General features: G+C 46.4%; 1 protein-coding gene across 1 annotated transcript in view; it reads left to right on the top strand.

Moving 5' to 3' along the window:
• Window positions 1–6,801: 6,801 nt before the first annotated feature.
• LOC308367477 (ecto-NOX disulfide-thiol exchanger 2-like) overlaps window positions 6,802–15,594 on the top strand; it is a gene marked incomplete at its 5' end in the record, with an annotated part of 76,959 nt that continues 68,166 nt past the window's right edge. Inside the window, one exon of the mRNA XM_080841398.1 lies at window positions 6,802–6,922. Coding sequence (XP_080697524.1) covers window positions 6,802–6,922 — 121 coding nt within the window. The remainder of the gene's footprint in view (window positions 6,923–15,594) is intronic.

Genomic DNA, 15,594 nt, shown 5'->3' on the forward strand with positions numbered 1-15,594 from the left:
ACCACACACAAATACACTCACACACACACACATAGTCCTACCATCCAACCTGAAGTGTGGAACTATTCCACGCCTCAGAGCAGAATTTAATTGCAGAGCTTTTCACAAGGGTTCTATTATTGCACGTCTACATGTTTATCTCATTGAAGCACTTGCACCGTCGACAGCATGTGTGTCTCAAAGAGGAATGAGTGTAAGAAGGAAGAGGTGCATGCCAACAGATGTTTTAGGGCTTATGTCAACATAATTAGGCCAACAAAGACATAATTCATGGCCCATCATCTGGAGTTAATACATACCTGAGAGCCATGTGTGCCGATCCCTCACTAAACAAAGATAGGTAGACTTAGTCTGTTTATGGAAATTATTAAGTTAATCTTTAAATGCATGTTGAGTCAACTTGGTGGGTTATTACTGTTGGCAGTATTTGATTAAACATTATTTGCTTCCCAGCCTACTCAAGCAGAATCTCATTGAGTGTAGAAACACACTGGGAGCCGTGAGATTTGCCCTGGTGTTTGTTTTGCTATGTGTTACTAACAGTCGGATCCACAGGCTTCTTAAATGCTATGTCAGGTGGAAAGGGGGGAGGGTGTAGGGGGAGAAAACAGAAGGAGAGAGAAAGAGAATAAGCGACTCTGAAATTATGCTAACACAGGGTAGGGTATTAATGCTGCACTGAGTATTCAGCACTCACTATAAAGCAGCATTAGCCATTTAGCTAAGGGACCTTTCTCTCTCTCTCCATCTTTCTCCTTCCCCCTCTCTTTCCCTGTCCCTCTGGGATTGAGAGGTGTAGATCCAGAGGCTGTGGCGGTATTGAGATCTGAGTGAGACTCTCTTTCATTAGCTCCTATTCCAAAATGAGTTAATCTTCTATCGGCCTCACGCTAAGCTCCCAGTGCAGCGCCGTGCACGATAAGTGCCCCTCAGATTTACTCTAATTAAGAGATGAAAGGCAGAGAAAAAGATCCGTCATTAAAAGCTGTGGCCGGGCTTGTAGGGGTGTGTGTCTCCCACACGTACACAGCACACCATGCTGATCTGGGATCAGGCCCATGTCCCCCACACTTGCTTAGGTCTGTGGCTCCCACATGTACACAGCACACCATGCTGTTCTGGGATCAGGCCCATGTCCCCCAGACTCGCTTATGTCCCGCTAATGAGTGAGGCAGTGTTGGAAGCGGAGGGACTTGAGGGATGACTGTTTTAGCTGAAGAGCAATTCTGATCATGTGGAGGGGGGACTGGCTGCTGACAGACCTCCTCCTTACACACACACACACACACACACACACACAGGCCTCTCAGTCACCATACGCCTCATAACCGTAAGGTCAGCTCGTCCGAACTTCCATTCGCTACTGCAAACAATAAAGTGTTTCCTCTACCTGGTGAGATTTCCATGCATAAGAAAGACAGGTCACACTGCATTATGCCGCTTCACTTTAGAGGAGATGGCAGCCATTCACCCTGCTGCCGCACAGCACACAAACGCCAAGGAAGCGCCGACTGGCAGAATTTCCCCCTAGAACACTCCGGAACGCCCTTGGTTAATATTCAACCTTACTGTGGAAGAGAGCTATAGTGCTGAGGCCAGGGCTCATGTTCCCTTTCCTTGGCACTCCTCCTTAATGGTTTAGTCTTCACGTTCAGCCAGCAATGAAATTGATAGCAATTATCAATAATAAAGGCCACATCATATAACTGGTCTGTTTGTGTTGCTTGAGAGTGTAGGCTTTGTGTGTCTCAGACAGCTTTATGGAGGCTGTGTCTGTGGTGACCTGTAACAGAGAGGCAAGAGCCCATTCATCCTTAATGCCTCTCATTAGGCACGGATACATGTGTCAATTTAACCCACCCAAATCACGTTTAAGCCAGTTATAGCTCGTAAAACGCTTATAATTGCCTCATGTAGCTCATGCCTAAATTTTACCCTCTCATATTTACGACGATGTCTGAGCCTTTCGAGAGGTGGTCTACGCCGATCGGTGAGATCAAACAAGGCCGGTCAAACAAGGCCTCTGTAACATGGAGCTAGTGGTGACAGGGAAGCCACTCATAGGGAGTGTTATGCGCATGCATGCCTGCGTGGAGTAATTAATCAACTGTACTGATATTAAATGTACTACTAACATGCTATTCTCAAATGAAAGCCAGTGAAATTAGTATTTTGGTGGAGATCACAATTAATACCGACAGTTAACATACCTAGCTAGGTAGCATTACCATTGGATCTCAATGGCAGTTATGCTAAGCTAGCTCGCTACACCCAAGCTCAGGAGCATTTATTCGGGAGGAGCACGGCTTCGGAAGCTGCCTGTTAGTTAGGGTGACCAGACGTCCCGGTTTTACCGGGACCGTCCCCATTTTGAGTTGCGTGTCCCGCGTCCCGACAAAAACCTGTCGGGACGCTAAAATGTCCCGGTTTACACCAACCACTATGAAATTGTCCCAGTTGTCTTAGCCGATGTGGTCTTATTATAGCCTGATCATTAACTAAACCCATGTAGAAATACTAATAAAGCGTCCAGCGTATGATTTGAACAATGTGTGCGTGTGTCAGTCAATCATAGTGGTCTGCGTCTGCATAACCTGTGCAACAAGCGTTACAATGTATTTGTTTCTGCCTAGTAACGTCTCTTCAAGACAGCCAGGATTATAGCCATGGAGTTTAGCTCAAAGTAAACGGTGCAAGGAGTGAAATTGTAAGTACAGGTAGTTACAGAATGTGGCTGTATCTGTTATCTGATTGTTACCTGCTCAAATGTAGGTTTACTTGAGGTAAATGAAAGGGAATATTGAATATTGAATAGCAAGCTAGCTAGCTATTTTGTGATTGTGAACGAGCAAATTCGAAATATAAGAAATTACTATCGACATCTCTCTATTCTTTGCATTAATATATCTCTCTAGTATTTTGAAACAATAATATCAGTCCCTACCTATAGAATGTTGTTGTTTATAAAACAATTGGGTTCTAGCGCGTAATTTAGCTGTTTCTGATTGGACGAGAGACGTTCCATGCTATAGGTTATTCGTCAACATACCTACAGTTACGAGACTTTTCACAGCTAAAAATAAATCACTCCGCGATGAAACATTCGCATTGATGATAACCGTTTATTCAAAGTTTTTAAAATTCCAAACCAAGACGTTGACAATGGAACTATTTTTTGTTGCGGAGAAACAATGGCGAAATAAACCATTTAGAATCAATAACTTTGTGTTGAAATGTTAATTTGTTGACTGTACAATTGTTTTATAAAAGCAATATAGCACTCGTGGGAGTGGGGTAGGTAAGGGATAATTCCACGGGTGTTGTTGCCTACGCCACTCGGCCTGGCAGCCTTGGTGGCTACGGCCGAACACCACCCGTGGGATTATCCCTTACCTACCCCACTCCCACTCGTGCTATATTGCTTAATTATAATCAGTTAATGCTAGTGAATCCTAATTTGACATGATTAAAGTGAATGCATTGGGTGCCTTCCATTTCAGTCCATTATAAAATATTTATCATTTGATAATGAAGATTTATTTCAAATGGGCACCCCAAAAAATTGCCGCACGCTGTGTGCGCAAACATTCCTCTCCCCTTGGGGATAAACCCCCATATCTTTAATACCTAGAAACACTCCTGTTGTTTGCAAAATGTATGTTCCTGGCACATGTTCAGGATAAAAAAAGCGTGTGCGTGCACGAGCATTATGGGCACACGCAAAGTGTCCCGGTTTTAGGTCCGGCAAATCTGGTCACCCTACTGTTAGTTCCATTTTCATATTCTTGTTCAGATATAGACATTATATCATTTAGATTCATATTTAGTGATTGTTAATTATAGTGATAGCATATTTGCATTTATAGTTCACATTTAAGTTTAAAATACGTTTCAGTGCTCATGCATTGCATTGCTTGGAAGCTCGCGCATTAATGTATCAACTGTCACATTTGTTGCACTGGTCAGAATTCAGTAAAAGACGGAGCAAACACAGTTTTTCTACCGTTGTTGAAACACGTACACCGAGAGAAAATGTTAAGAACTATCTACTGATAGAAAGTCGGGAACTTTTAGCCACTACACTGCTGGTGCATGATGCGGATCCACATTGATGTTGTTAGTAAACAAACAAGGTGGTAAGAGGCAAGGTAAGAGGCTTACATTTCGGTCCATGTATACACTTACCAACAAGAGCCGTTTCCCTTAAAATGTTTCACACCTACTCGCGAAGACGATTCCGTCAGAGTGGCTTACGAAAAAGAAACATGTACACGGGGCTACTGTTTGAGACTGGAACATCCAAAAACAACACCACCAAAGACCTGATTAGATTGATTGATGCTTCGTTTCCATTGAGGAATCACAGAGGAGGTGGACAGAGACTGGGCCGTGGGACCTGGGCCCTCCCCTAATCACATTAGCCTAATCCCAGCCTGCATGCTTAGTGGAGCTTCAGATACACAAGCCTCCTCTCCCCTGCTTCACATACACCACCCTCCTCTCCCCTGACTCCTGCTTTAGATACACCACCCCTCTCTCTCCTGACTTCACATACACCACCCTCCTCTCCCTTGACTTCAGATAAATTCATGGGATTTTAATATCAAATAAAACGTTTACCAAAGGGGTTGGAAGAGAGTTTTTTTGGTAAAGTCAAAAGGACGTTAAGTGTTCCAAGGTTAACACTAAACACCAGCTCTCAGAGTTATATTATTCGAGTCAGTCCTGTGACTGCCTGTAGGGTATCCTCCAGGCAGGAATGTGCAGATCGCATTAGCACTCCTGGTCTCGCCATCTCTTTGACACCACCTCTGGAAGTGTGAAGCTCTTTCATCGGCCCCCGGTTGGTGTTAATTGCAAATGCTGACAGCATGAGGCAACCTGGACCAGATTGGGCCTTCGATCTTAATTAAATCTCACCTGTGAACCTTTGAGACTTGGTCCATTTTTGAAATTCGAATTAGCTTTCTTTCAAAGTCGTCTAACACAAAGAAAGGCAGAATAGCTATTCATTATTTCCTCCATATTTATATTCGCACACAAAAAAAGTTTGAATTTCTTGAGAACACCGGGGAGTTTGATACTGCACAGCGCACCATAACAACCACAGGCACATTAATCCCATTTAGTACATGTTCTCATTATCCTCTGATGTCCAGTCCATTTTTTGGGACCGATTCCCTCCAGCCATGTGGTCACTCTGCACCCGTGTTCTGTTCACAAAATGTCCTTTGAGATTCATGCAAATGATTTGCAATTTGTGCAAAAATGCATGTGTGTGTGTGTGTATGTATTCACATCTCTTATTGGAAATCCTCCCAGTTTGAATAGTAAATTGTGTGTAGTCCAGCGTTGCTTTGCTCTAAGAGACTTTTCTCAAGAGGCCTTTAGCTTGTGAGCTGCTCCGCTGTTTCTCATTAGCTTTCATTGTGGCTTTCAATAACGTTTTATGTGCCACACAGTATCGTTTTACAAACTGCAGTAAAACATCGGTAAAAGACGGTGTCAAATGACTCCCGTTGCCAGATGAACACTTTCATTTTCCCCCTTCCTTTCTCCCCTTTTTTCCACCCAGGATCACTTGTAACCATTAAGTCATTCATTGCTTTAAGCAAAGAGGAGAGCGAGGTTTCATATGGAGAATTCATCATCTCATGATGGGTCTCCCATCACAGCCTCTGCAGTTGTTATTGTATCCGCCTCACCGCCCTTTCAGCTTCTCTTAGCTTTTACAGTGATGCAGACTCCCCCCCCCCACCACCACCACCACCACCACCACCACCACTCTCTCCTGTGTCTGTCTTTAACCGTGATGCAGACTACCCCCCCCCCCCCACCACCACAACTCTCCCCTCTGTCTGTCTTTAACCGTGATGCAGACTACCCGCCCCCCCCCCCACCACCACCACCACCACTCTCTCCTGTGTCTGTCTTTAACCGTGATGCAGACTTACCCACCACCACCACCACCACCACTCTCTCCTGTGTCTGTCTTGGCTATGTGGATGCCCAGCTCTCTGGGGGGAAGCGCCTGAGGGATGTGCACTGGGGCTGGCGGCTGCTTTTCCGCTGAGTGTGCACTAACCATATGGTAGCGCTTCAGCGCAGCTCTCTGTTGCTGCTCTTTTATAGGGGTGGGTTCAAGGTTCTTGCACAGGTCTGGGAAAAACTCTTCATTTCCTGACCAGAAACCATGTGGGAAGTCAGATGGGGTTTTATGGGGCATTCTTGGATGATCTGTGGATCGAGCTGCACATGCAGCTGTTTTCTGTTCAAGCTGATTCGGACAGAATTCAGATACCATTCCACATCTCTCCCTCTCTATGATGCTAATGGGTTGAAGGCCCTGTAAAAGTCAAATGGAACTGGGTTCAGTTCATATCCTTTACACATAGCAAGGAGGCTAGCCCATTGCGTGAGTTCTTTTACTTTTACTTTTAAAAGTACTCTTTACTTAAGAAGGATTGTTGATGTAGTAATTTTACTTTTATTTTCCTGGGTACTTGTACTTTAACTTAAATACTAAACTTCAGTACCTCCTCCACCACTGCACACACACACACACTCTGTCTGCTTTTCCTCTCCATCTTTCTGTCTCTCAAACACACACACACACACAAACACACACACACACACACACACACACACACGTTTATATCCTGTCTCCTGCTGTCTCTTACCCTGTCTGCCCTCTTTCCAAATGTCCTGTCCCATTTGAGTATAATTTCTGCCCAGTAACAGCCATCATTAGTCTGATCAAAGCTCCCTGCATTCTGCTCTGTTCCAGAGGGCATACGCACCATGACCATGGACTCCAGCCCCATGAACATGCCCATGTCTGACCCCAACCCCTGGGCCACCGCCATGAACAACCTGGGGATGGCCCCCATGGGGATGCCTGCTGGACAGCCCTTAATGTCAGGTAAGACAAGCCAAGCCTCCTTTTCCTCTCCCCTATCTGTGTTCTCTCTTTCTGTGTGTCTCTCTCTCTCTCTCTCTCTCTCTCTTTCTCTCTCTCTCTCTTTCTATGTATCTATATGTCTGTCTATCTATCTGTCTATCTATCTATCTTTCTTTATTTCTATACATCTCTCCCTCCTCCTCTCCTCAGAGACCTGCGCTCTGTCTCCATTAGACATCTGCCCTGGCTCTCCAAACCTACGACCACGCGTCCATTCCTGCCGAATGCCTGAGTTCACTCAGATTTATGGCAGGGAGGCGGCTGTGGAGCACAAGCTGAATGGCTTCTGAGGGACAAGTGGGTGTCCCTAGTCTGCCATGCGCTGTGTGTGTGTGTGTGTTTGTCACCTTCACATTCGTGTGTGTGAGTGTGTGTGTGTGTGTGTGGGGGGGGGGGGGGGGATGTATTTATGTGTGTGTGTTTGTGTGCGTGTGTGCATTCACGTTCACATTCGTGTGTGTGTGGGTGTGTGTGTGTGTGTGTGTAGGGGGGGGGTGGTGTGTGTGTGTGCGTGTGTATTTATGTGTGTGTGTTTGTGTGTGTTTCTATGTCTGTGAGTGTGTGCGCGCACACGTGTGTTGCCATCTTGTGTCTGTATATCTGAGTGCAGTGCTGTTGGTTGCATCCCTCCCTCTCTGTCTCCCCTCCTTCTGCGTTGTCTTGCCGACGTCGGCCACTTTCCTGCGCCCACGGCAGCACGGCAGGACGCCGAGTTATGAGTCTATTCACCGCTGGAAGACTTTAGGGGCACCGCAGTACCCAGAAAGAGTCACCAGCCTAATTAGTCTCAGCACTGCATTCGTTCGTGTGGATTTTTGGAACCTGCCTAACGCACGCAGTTTCACAAATGCATTTTTTCTAAAAGATATTCTCTGCAGCCTATCAGATCTCTTCTAATTTCAGCCAATCCGACGGACATTGGCTCGGTCCTGCCTGAGATCACGAGCAATGGCATCTGCCCACCAAATGTTAGTGAAATATAGCTTGTTCATTTTATTAAAACGATTATCATACGTGGTTGAATATTCTTGAGAATGGCAGGATCCATGTTTAGTCATTTTAAGTGTTTCCTAGGCTAACGTTTAGCAAGCTAGCTGGTCAATGTCTAACATAACCATGGCCATGCTAAAATTATGAGAGCTACACTTGATGCATTAGTTTTCTCTAGTAAGGTAATATCTTACATGGTTAAATTGTGTGGCATGTCAAAATAATTAAATTGTGTGCAAGGAGCTTGGTAGTTCAGCATTGGAAGCTAGAAATTGTTCTTTCCATGCCCAATGTAAAGTATAGCAGACATCTGAATGCTGGGATGGTCCAGTCAGTTGAATTAAGGCTAATATTCCGTAATATTCTAACGCACCTTATGTGTTTCTGTGCACTGTGTATTTATTATCTTCTCATAGCCCGTCTCACCCTAGTATTGTCGGCATTTGTGGCATTAGGTATGGTAGGGGCCATAGCTACAGCCCCAACTATGCTCTCTGCTGCTCGGCTCTCTGGCATTGGGGAAATATTCCTAGCTAGGGCTTGCACAAGTACTTGCTGTTGACTCCACTTGACTTGACAGCCCCTGCTTTGGAAAAAAACGTTTTAAAGATCTGTTCACTAAAGTCCCCTGTAAGATGTTACCTGGCTAGAGAGAAAACTAATGCAGCAAGTAAGGCTCTAACCATTTCAGCATGGCCAAGCTTCCAATGCTGAACTACCAAGCTCCTTGCACGCAATTTAATTATTTTGACATGCCACACAATTTTAGCATGGCCATGGTTATGTTAGACATTGACCAGCTAGCTTGCTAAACGTTAGCCTAGGAAACACTTAAAATGACTAAACATGGATCCTGCCATTCTCAAGAATATTCAACCACGTATGATAATCGTTTTAATAAAATGAACAAGCTATGTTTCACTAACATTTGGTGGGCAGATGTCATTGCTCGTGATCTCAGGCAGGACCGAGCCAATGTCTCATAACTATGGCTGTAGTGCACATACGCACCATAACGTGATTGGCTGAAATTAGAAGAGATCTGATAGGCTGCAGAGAATATCTTTTAGAAAAAATGCATTTGTGAAACTTTGTGCGTTAGGAAAGTTACAAAAATCCATACGAACAAATGCAGGGATTTGTAACTCGTGTTCGTCGGGTTGCAAACAAATGTCATGGTGTCATTTATTTTTAAATCACAAAATACATTTGTGAAACATGAAATACATTTGTGAATCGCGTTTCGTTTGTTTGAATCGCGTTTCGTTTGTTTGTGACTTGCGTTTCGTTGGTTTGAAACGCGTTTCGTTTGTTTGTGAATTATGAAACTAATCTAACTCCATAATTCAGTTGGGTGTGTGTGGACATATGTCTGTGTGCATGGGGTTCTGTGTATGTGAGAGACTCACTCACATGCTTTCTCAACAAACTGGTTGGAGATGCCAAGTGCTTATAACTCCCCCCCCCCCCCCCCCCCCACACACACACACACACACACATACGACGTGTACCAGTCTTCCCACTGACTGTGCCCACTTGATAGAGTCAACCCTCTGGCTCCCCCACTCCTTCAGGAATGGCCAGTAGGCGACAGCTGCTCTGACACAATTCATTTGGGATTAAAGGGATGAACTTGATATAAACATAATTGGAATACAGTGCGACACATTCACTGTCTTATCTTTATGCTTTATGCATCCCTCCTCCTCCCCTCAACCACACCAGGATCATTAAAATGACAGAGGGAGTGTGGGGATTCATCACACACTAGCATTAGCAACACGCGCTCCGCTTTGAGGTGGCCCATCTGCTGAGATTAATATTACCGCGACACTCTGAATGAGCTCTATGTTTGTGTGTGTGTGTGTGTGTGTTCGTGCGTGCCTGCGTGGGTGTGTGTTCATGCATGCATCTCTATTTGAATGCCTTCTCTCTGTCACCTACTTGGTGTGTGGTAAATGCACGCTCTTATCAACAACCTGATGGGGATATGCACTCTGCTTCCGTAAGAGCTTGCTGTCTCCTCTACTCGCTTGCCACATTGTTCCTCCCCAAATCCTATTTGCACCGTTTACAGGCTGGAGTCTCCCTTTCTCCTTCTGCCAGCTAATTATGGAGGCTGCCGAGCGAGTTAGAATGGCCCGTGTCTTGGGTGGTGCTGGTGGGGAGGGGGGGGTGTGGTGGTGCTGGTGGGGTGTGGTGTGGAGGGGGCTGTGGTGGTGGGGGGGGGGGGGGGGTTGTGGTGGGAAGAAGGGGGGTGTGGAGGGGAGGGGGCTGGAGGAAATTGATGGGCGGTCTGCACCACTGGGGCCGGTGGCTCCTTAATCCATGAGCCGTGAGACAAGCGACTGCTTTCCTTCCCCAAGATAGTCTTTCCATTCTAATCAGCTCGCCGCACACGCAGACCCCACAGAGAGTCATCTGTCCAGAGTCACATCATGTGTCTCCTGCTGCGGAGTCGTGTGTGTGTGTGTGTGTGTGGGGTGACCTGTAGTCTGATTGGGGTACTGAGACATGTGGTGTGTGTGTGTGTGTGTGTGTGTGTGTGTGTGTGTGTGTGTGTGTGTGTGTGTGTGTGGTGTGTGTGGGGTGACATGTTGTCTGATTGGGGTACTGAGCCATGTGGTGTGTGTGTGTGTGTGTGTGTGTGTGTGTGTGTGTGTATGTGTGTGTGTGGTGTGTGTGTGGGGTGGCCTGTTGTCTGATTGGGGTATTGAGACGTGTGTTGTGTGTGGTGTGTGTGTGGTGTGTGTTGGGTGACCTGTAATCTGATTGGGGTACTGTAACATGTGGTGTGTGTGGTGTATGTGTGTGGTGTGTGTGGGGTGACCTGTTGTCTGATTGGGGTACTGTAACATGTTGTGTGTGTGTGTGTGTGTGTGTGTGTGTGTGTGTGTGTGTGTGTGTGTGTGTGTGTGTGTGTGTGTGTGTGTGTGTGTGTGGGGTGACCTGTTGTCTGATTGGGGTACTGAAACATGTGGTGAGGAGGCCACTGTTTTGATTCTTGGGATTGGGCAAGGGGGAGGAGGGGGGGAGAGTGGGACGCTGGGAACTGAGGCGTGTCGGAGTTTCCCCCTCATTAATCACCTGAGCAAGCAGCTGCTGTTACACACACACACACACACACACACACACACACACACACACACACACACACACACCACCTTCCCACACCAGCCCCTTCAGACACCTCCACGCTTAAGAGCCCAAACTCTTTCCTTTCCAGCGGATGGCATCATTACCGTTCTGGCATCGCTGAGTCAGCACCCCCATCCTCCCCGCTCACAGAGGAAATTATGACAAATAACGCTCACGCTCACGCTCACACACACACAAATGCAATCACGCCAGCATCCTCGCTCGCATCACACGTCCACACAGCCACACTCGCCATTTCGCGCTTGACATCTGTGCCTGAATAATCACATTCAAGGCTCTGACAGGAAGTAGGCACATTGTCCAAAAAAAAAAGTTGAGAGTGGAGTGAGTGCGCTGAGACATCAGAGAGCTCTTTTCTATTTCTCTCTTTCTCTCTGACTCCATTTGAGACTCCAAAGAGCCTTTTCTCTTTCTCTCAGACTCCATTTGAGACTCCAAAGAGCCTTTTCTCTTTCTCTCAGACTCCATTTGAGACTCCAAAGAGCCTTTTCTCTTTCTCTCTGACTCCATTTGAGACTCCAAAGAGCCTTTTCTCTTTCTCTCTGACTCCATTTGAGACTCCAAAGAGCCTTTTCTCTTTCTCTCTGACTCCATTTGAGACTCCAAAGAGCCTTTTCTCTTTCTCTCAGACTCCATTTGAGACTCCAAAGAGCCTTTTCTCTTTCTCTCAGACTCCATTTGAGACTCCAAAGAGCCTTTTCTCTTTCTCTCTGACTCCATTTGAGACTCCAAAGAGCCTTTTCTCTTTCTCTCTGACTCCATTTGAGACGTCAGAGAGCCTTTTCTCTTTCCCTCAGACTCCATTTGAGAATATTGCAAATATCTCCCTCAATCTTGTTTTGCCTAGCTGCCTTGAACCCTTTTGTTGAAAAAAAAAGAAAAAAATTGAGCAGCCGTCTGCCAGAAAAGCTGTACACAAACACACAAGCACACGAAATCCCATGAACACACAAAGGTACACATAAGCACACTCAGACGCATACACAATAAAGCTCACAAACTCACACACACAAGCACAAGCATGAACACACAAAGGTACACACACAAGCACAACAAACTTGCCTGCAAAGGCCCTCTCTCTCTCTTCCCTGCTCTGTCTTTTCTTCATAAATCATGGAGGGCCGCACATAGGTTAGACATAAGTGTGCAGCTCCGAAAACACACTCGGCCTTGAGAGCTTTGTCTGGATCTTCTTCTCCATTAAGATAAAAAACCATACACCAGCAACACTGGGAGAGAAGGAGCCAGAGAGGGCCAGTGCGGTGAACTACCCAAACACTCCATTAGGCCTCGGCCAGCAGCGGCTGGGTTATTGATAATTCATGCGTAATGGCTGACCTCCTATGCTCTTGTGTAAGAGTAGCACAGCGCCGGAATGCGCTGGATTGTCCAGAATTGTGTTAACACAGCACTCGTTTTGAGAGAGTAATATGGTCCAAGCCTCTCAGGCCCACTTGGCCGGGGGTGGAACACAGCTTGCATATCCCAGCGTGTCAAGTGGGATATAGTATTACAGTCAGGGCAAGGCCAGGCCCCAGAGCCCCAGAGCCCCAGAGCCCCAGCGTCACACTCCATCAACTGTACACACTGTACCAGATGTATTGCGTAGGTACAACACGTACAGTAGCCTCCACAGACCCACACAGATGTACTATGCACGTATTACACAGCAGTGTTAAACACACTGGCCCGCACAAACACCCCCCTGCATACACACACACACAGAGGCTGCTAGGCTTGGTGACTCAGAGAGAGGGAGCAGATTGGAGCCTTTGAAACTCTCTGGTGCTGGCTACTCTCTGCTCTGCATCCCTGGGCTGCTCCTGAGCAAGTGACCTATATCTCCCGGCAGTCTCTGCAGCTATCCTCTGGCCCAAAGGGAAGAGCTACTTCCAGGCCAGCTTTTTAGTTTTTACCCCTTTCTCTCGCTGTTTTTCTCTCTTACACACACACACACACACACACACACACACAGACGCACTCAGAACCACCGCCTGCTTTCTTTTCTCAGAGAGCCTCATGAGAATCCACACATCTTAATCGCACTCAAAGTAAAAGCACCCTTCAAAACAGACTAATGATATGAGTGTCAGTGAATTATTTTCTCCTTTCTTTTATTCTCCGCCAGTATCCACAGAACTGACCAATCGAGTGGACCTCAGGCCTCAGGAGTAGACATGATTAAGGTTCCTATTGGCTATCCAGTCAGCTGTATAAACAAATTATTTTCCTCTCCCTCTTTTCATCTTTTCACTGGTGTGTCTATGAGCAAGAGGCTTGACTGTGAGTGTGTGTGTCTGAGCAAGAGGCTTGACTGTATGTGTGTGTGTGTGTGTGTGTGTGTGTCTGAGCAAGAGGCTTGACTGTATGTGTGTGTGTGTGTGTGTGTGTCTGAGCAAGAGGCTTGACTGTATGTCTTGGCTGTTGGACTGATAAAGGCAACTAATGCAGCCCCACCTTCCCTTGGTGACGACGCCATCATCTCTGTGGAACTCTTGATTCCTGGCCTGTGTGTGTGTGTGTGTGACAGTGTGTGTGTGTGTGTGTGTGCGTGTGCGTGTGTGTGTGTGGTTCGGTCTGAGTCTGGCTCTGTTTGCAGCCGCTGTCTGTCCCGGCCGGCGCAGGAGAGGAGAGCAGGCCAACGAGGCCATAACTCCACCACACATCTGCTGTCAATCACCTGGGAACCAGACAGACAGACAGACAGACAGACAGACAGACAGACAGACAGACAGACAGACAGACAGACAGACAGACAGACAGACAGACAGACAGAGCATTACATCGCAGTAGCATTTGTCAATTTTCTAGTGGAGTGGAGATCAGCTAAATGTTGGGATTGTAATGGTGATCACATGGGCGCACCCACACCCCACCCCCCCACCCCATCCCATCATCCCCACCTCTCTGCCCTTGCATTGTTCTGATTGGCTGAGGCCGCCCAGGCAACTGTTTATTATTCAAATTGCTTTATGGCCGCACACTCGGTGATGGTGATTGCCTCCAATTTATGGACCATGAGGTATGTGACCTCCAGCTGCTGGCAAAGTCAGACGCAGCACAGCTGTCCCGGTCCTTCAGGGACGACCGGTCCCAGCACCTGGGATTGGAGGAGACTACGTCATTCATTATTTATTTTGTTGGTATTTATTTACTTGTGCATTATCTCAACGCTCAGATCTCAGCTCTGATTACCTTGTCTGTCGATCCCTATGACGCCATTTGATATGATCGGTCAATATTGCTGAACAGATGCGTGTTTGTACTGACAAGGCACCGACTCCTCCTCCTCCATCGTCGCAGTACTGTCTGCAGTGGCTGGGCTGGGCTGGGCTGGGCTGGGCTGGGCTGGGCTGGACTGGGCTGGGCTGGGCTGGCTGGCTAGCCGGCGGGCCAGGGGAGTGCCTTGATGAGACTAGATGACTTCTTCTCAGGCTGATCATGCCATTGATTTGTTGTTTAGATTTTTGATTAGGAGCGCCATGATGATGTGGGATACCCCTTTTCCACCAAAGCTGGTTCTGGGCTGGTTCTGGGCTCTTTGGTTTTCCACCGAAAAATAACTGGCTCTGGTTCCAAAAAACAGGTTCCAACTCAGCACCAACTTTTAGGTGGGCCAGAAACAAGAACCGGTGACGTCGGGGTTCGTCCCGAGGTTATGGGCGGAGCTACCCCACCTGAAACAGAAATTTCCGCCGCCATTTTCCCCCCACCGTCAACTGAGTGAAAACGGTGAAAACATAAATGAAAAATCCATCCAGCAGTGGATCACGGATGATATAGAAACCTTGATAGCGATTTTGTCATCAACAGAAATGCAAGACAAACTTGAAAAGGCAGTAAGGAATAAAAAAAAAGAGAAAATAGGGGAAAAGTTGTAGATGGCGGGGTTCAAAAGGACAATAGACCAAATAACAAATGAAAAATAATAAAGAAAGCTTTCATTCATCAATAAGTTTTGGTTTGTCTGCCTAGTATACATTAACTCTTTCAATCTGGCTTGTTATTTGTGTGTGTTATCACACTTAAAATTAGCTGTTGACCTAGCAAGTTTGTGAAGCAGTTAGCTAACTAGCACTAGCTGCCTTTAGGTACTGCTAGAGTTGTTCTGCCAGTCAACTCCCATCATGAGCTGCATTGCCTGTTCGTTTGATCTACGTGAGGAAATATAGAAAACCCGTAGTTGTATCATTAACTGAGACCGTAATGTAGTGCTGATTTTGTATTGTTTGTACTGAAGAAGACGTGCCACTTGAAAACATAAACAAAATTGGTCTTGACCAAGCAAGTTCATGTAGCAGCTTGCTAGCTAGCTGCCGTGAGGTATTACTACAGTTATGGCAACTAGTAAGCATAAATCAGTAGTAGCTAGTCAACTCCCGTCATGAACTGCGTTGTCAGTCGTTTGATCTACGTGGCGAAATATAGAAAACCCATTGCCAAGTAAACAGAACATTAACTTAAGCTCGTATGGTACTGCATGG

Source organism: Sprattus sprattus (assembly GCF_963457725.1).
Source record: "Sprattus sprattus genome assembly, chromosome: 6".
Lineage (NCBI taxonomy): Eukaryota > Metazoa > Chordata > Actinopteri > Clupeiformes > Clupeidae > Sprattus > Sprattus sprattus.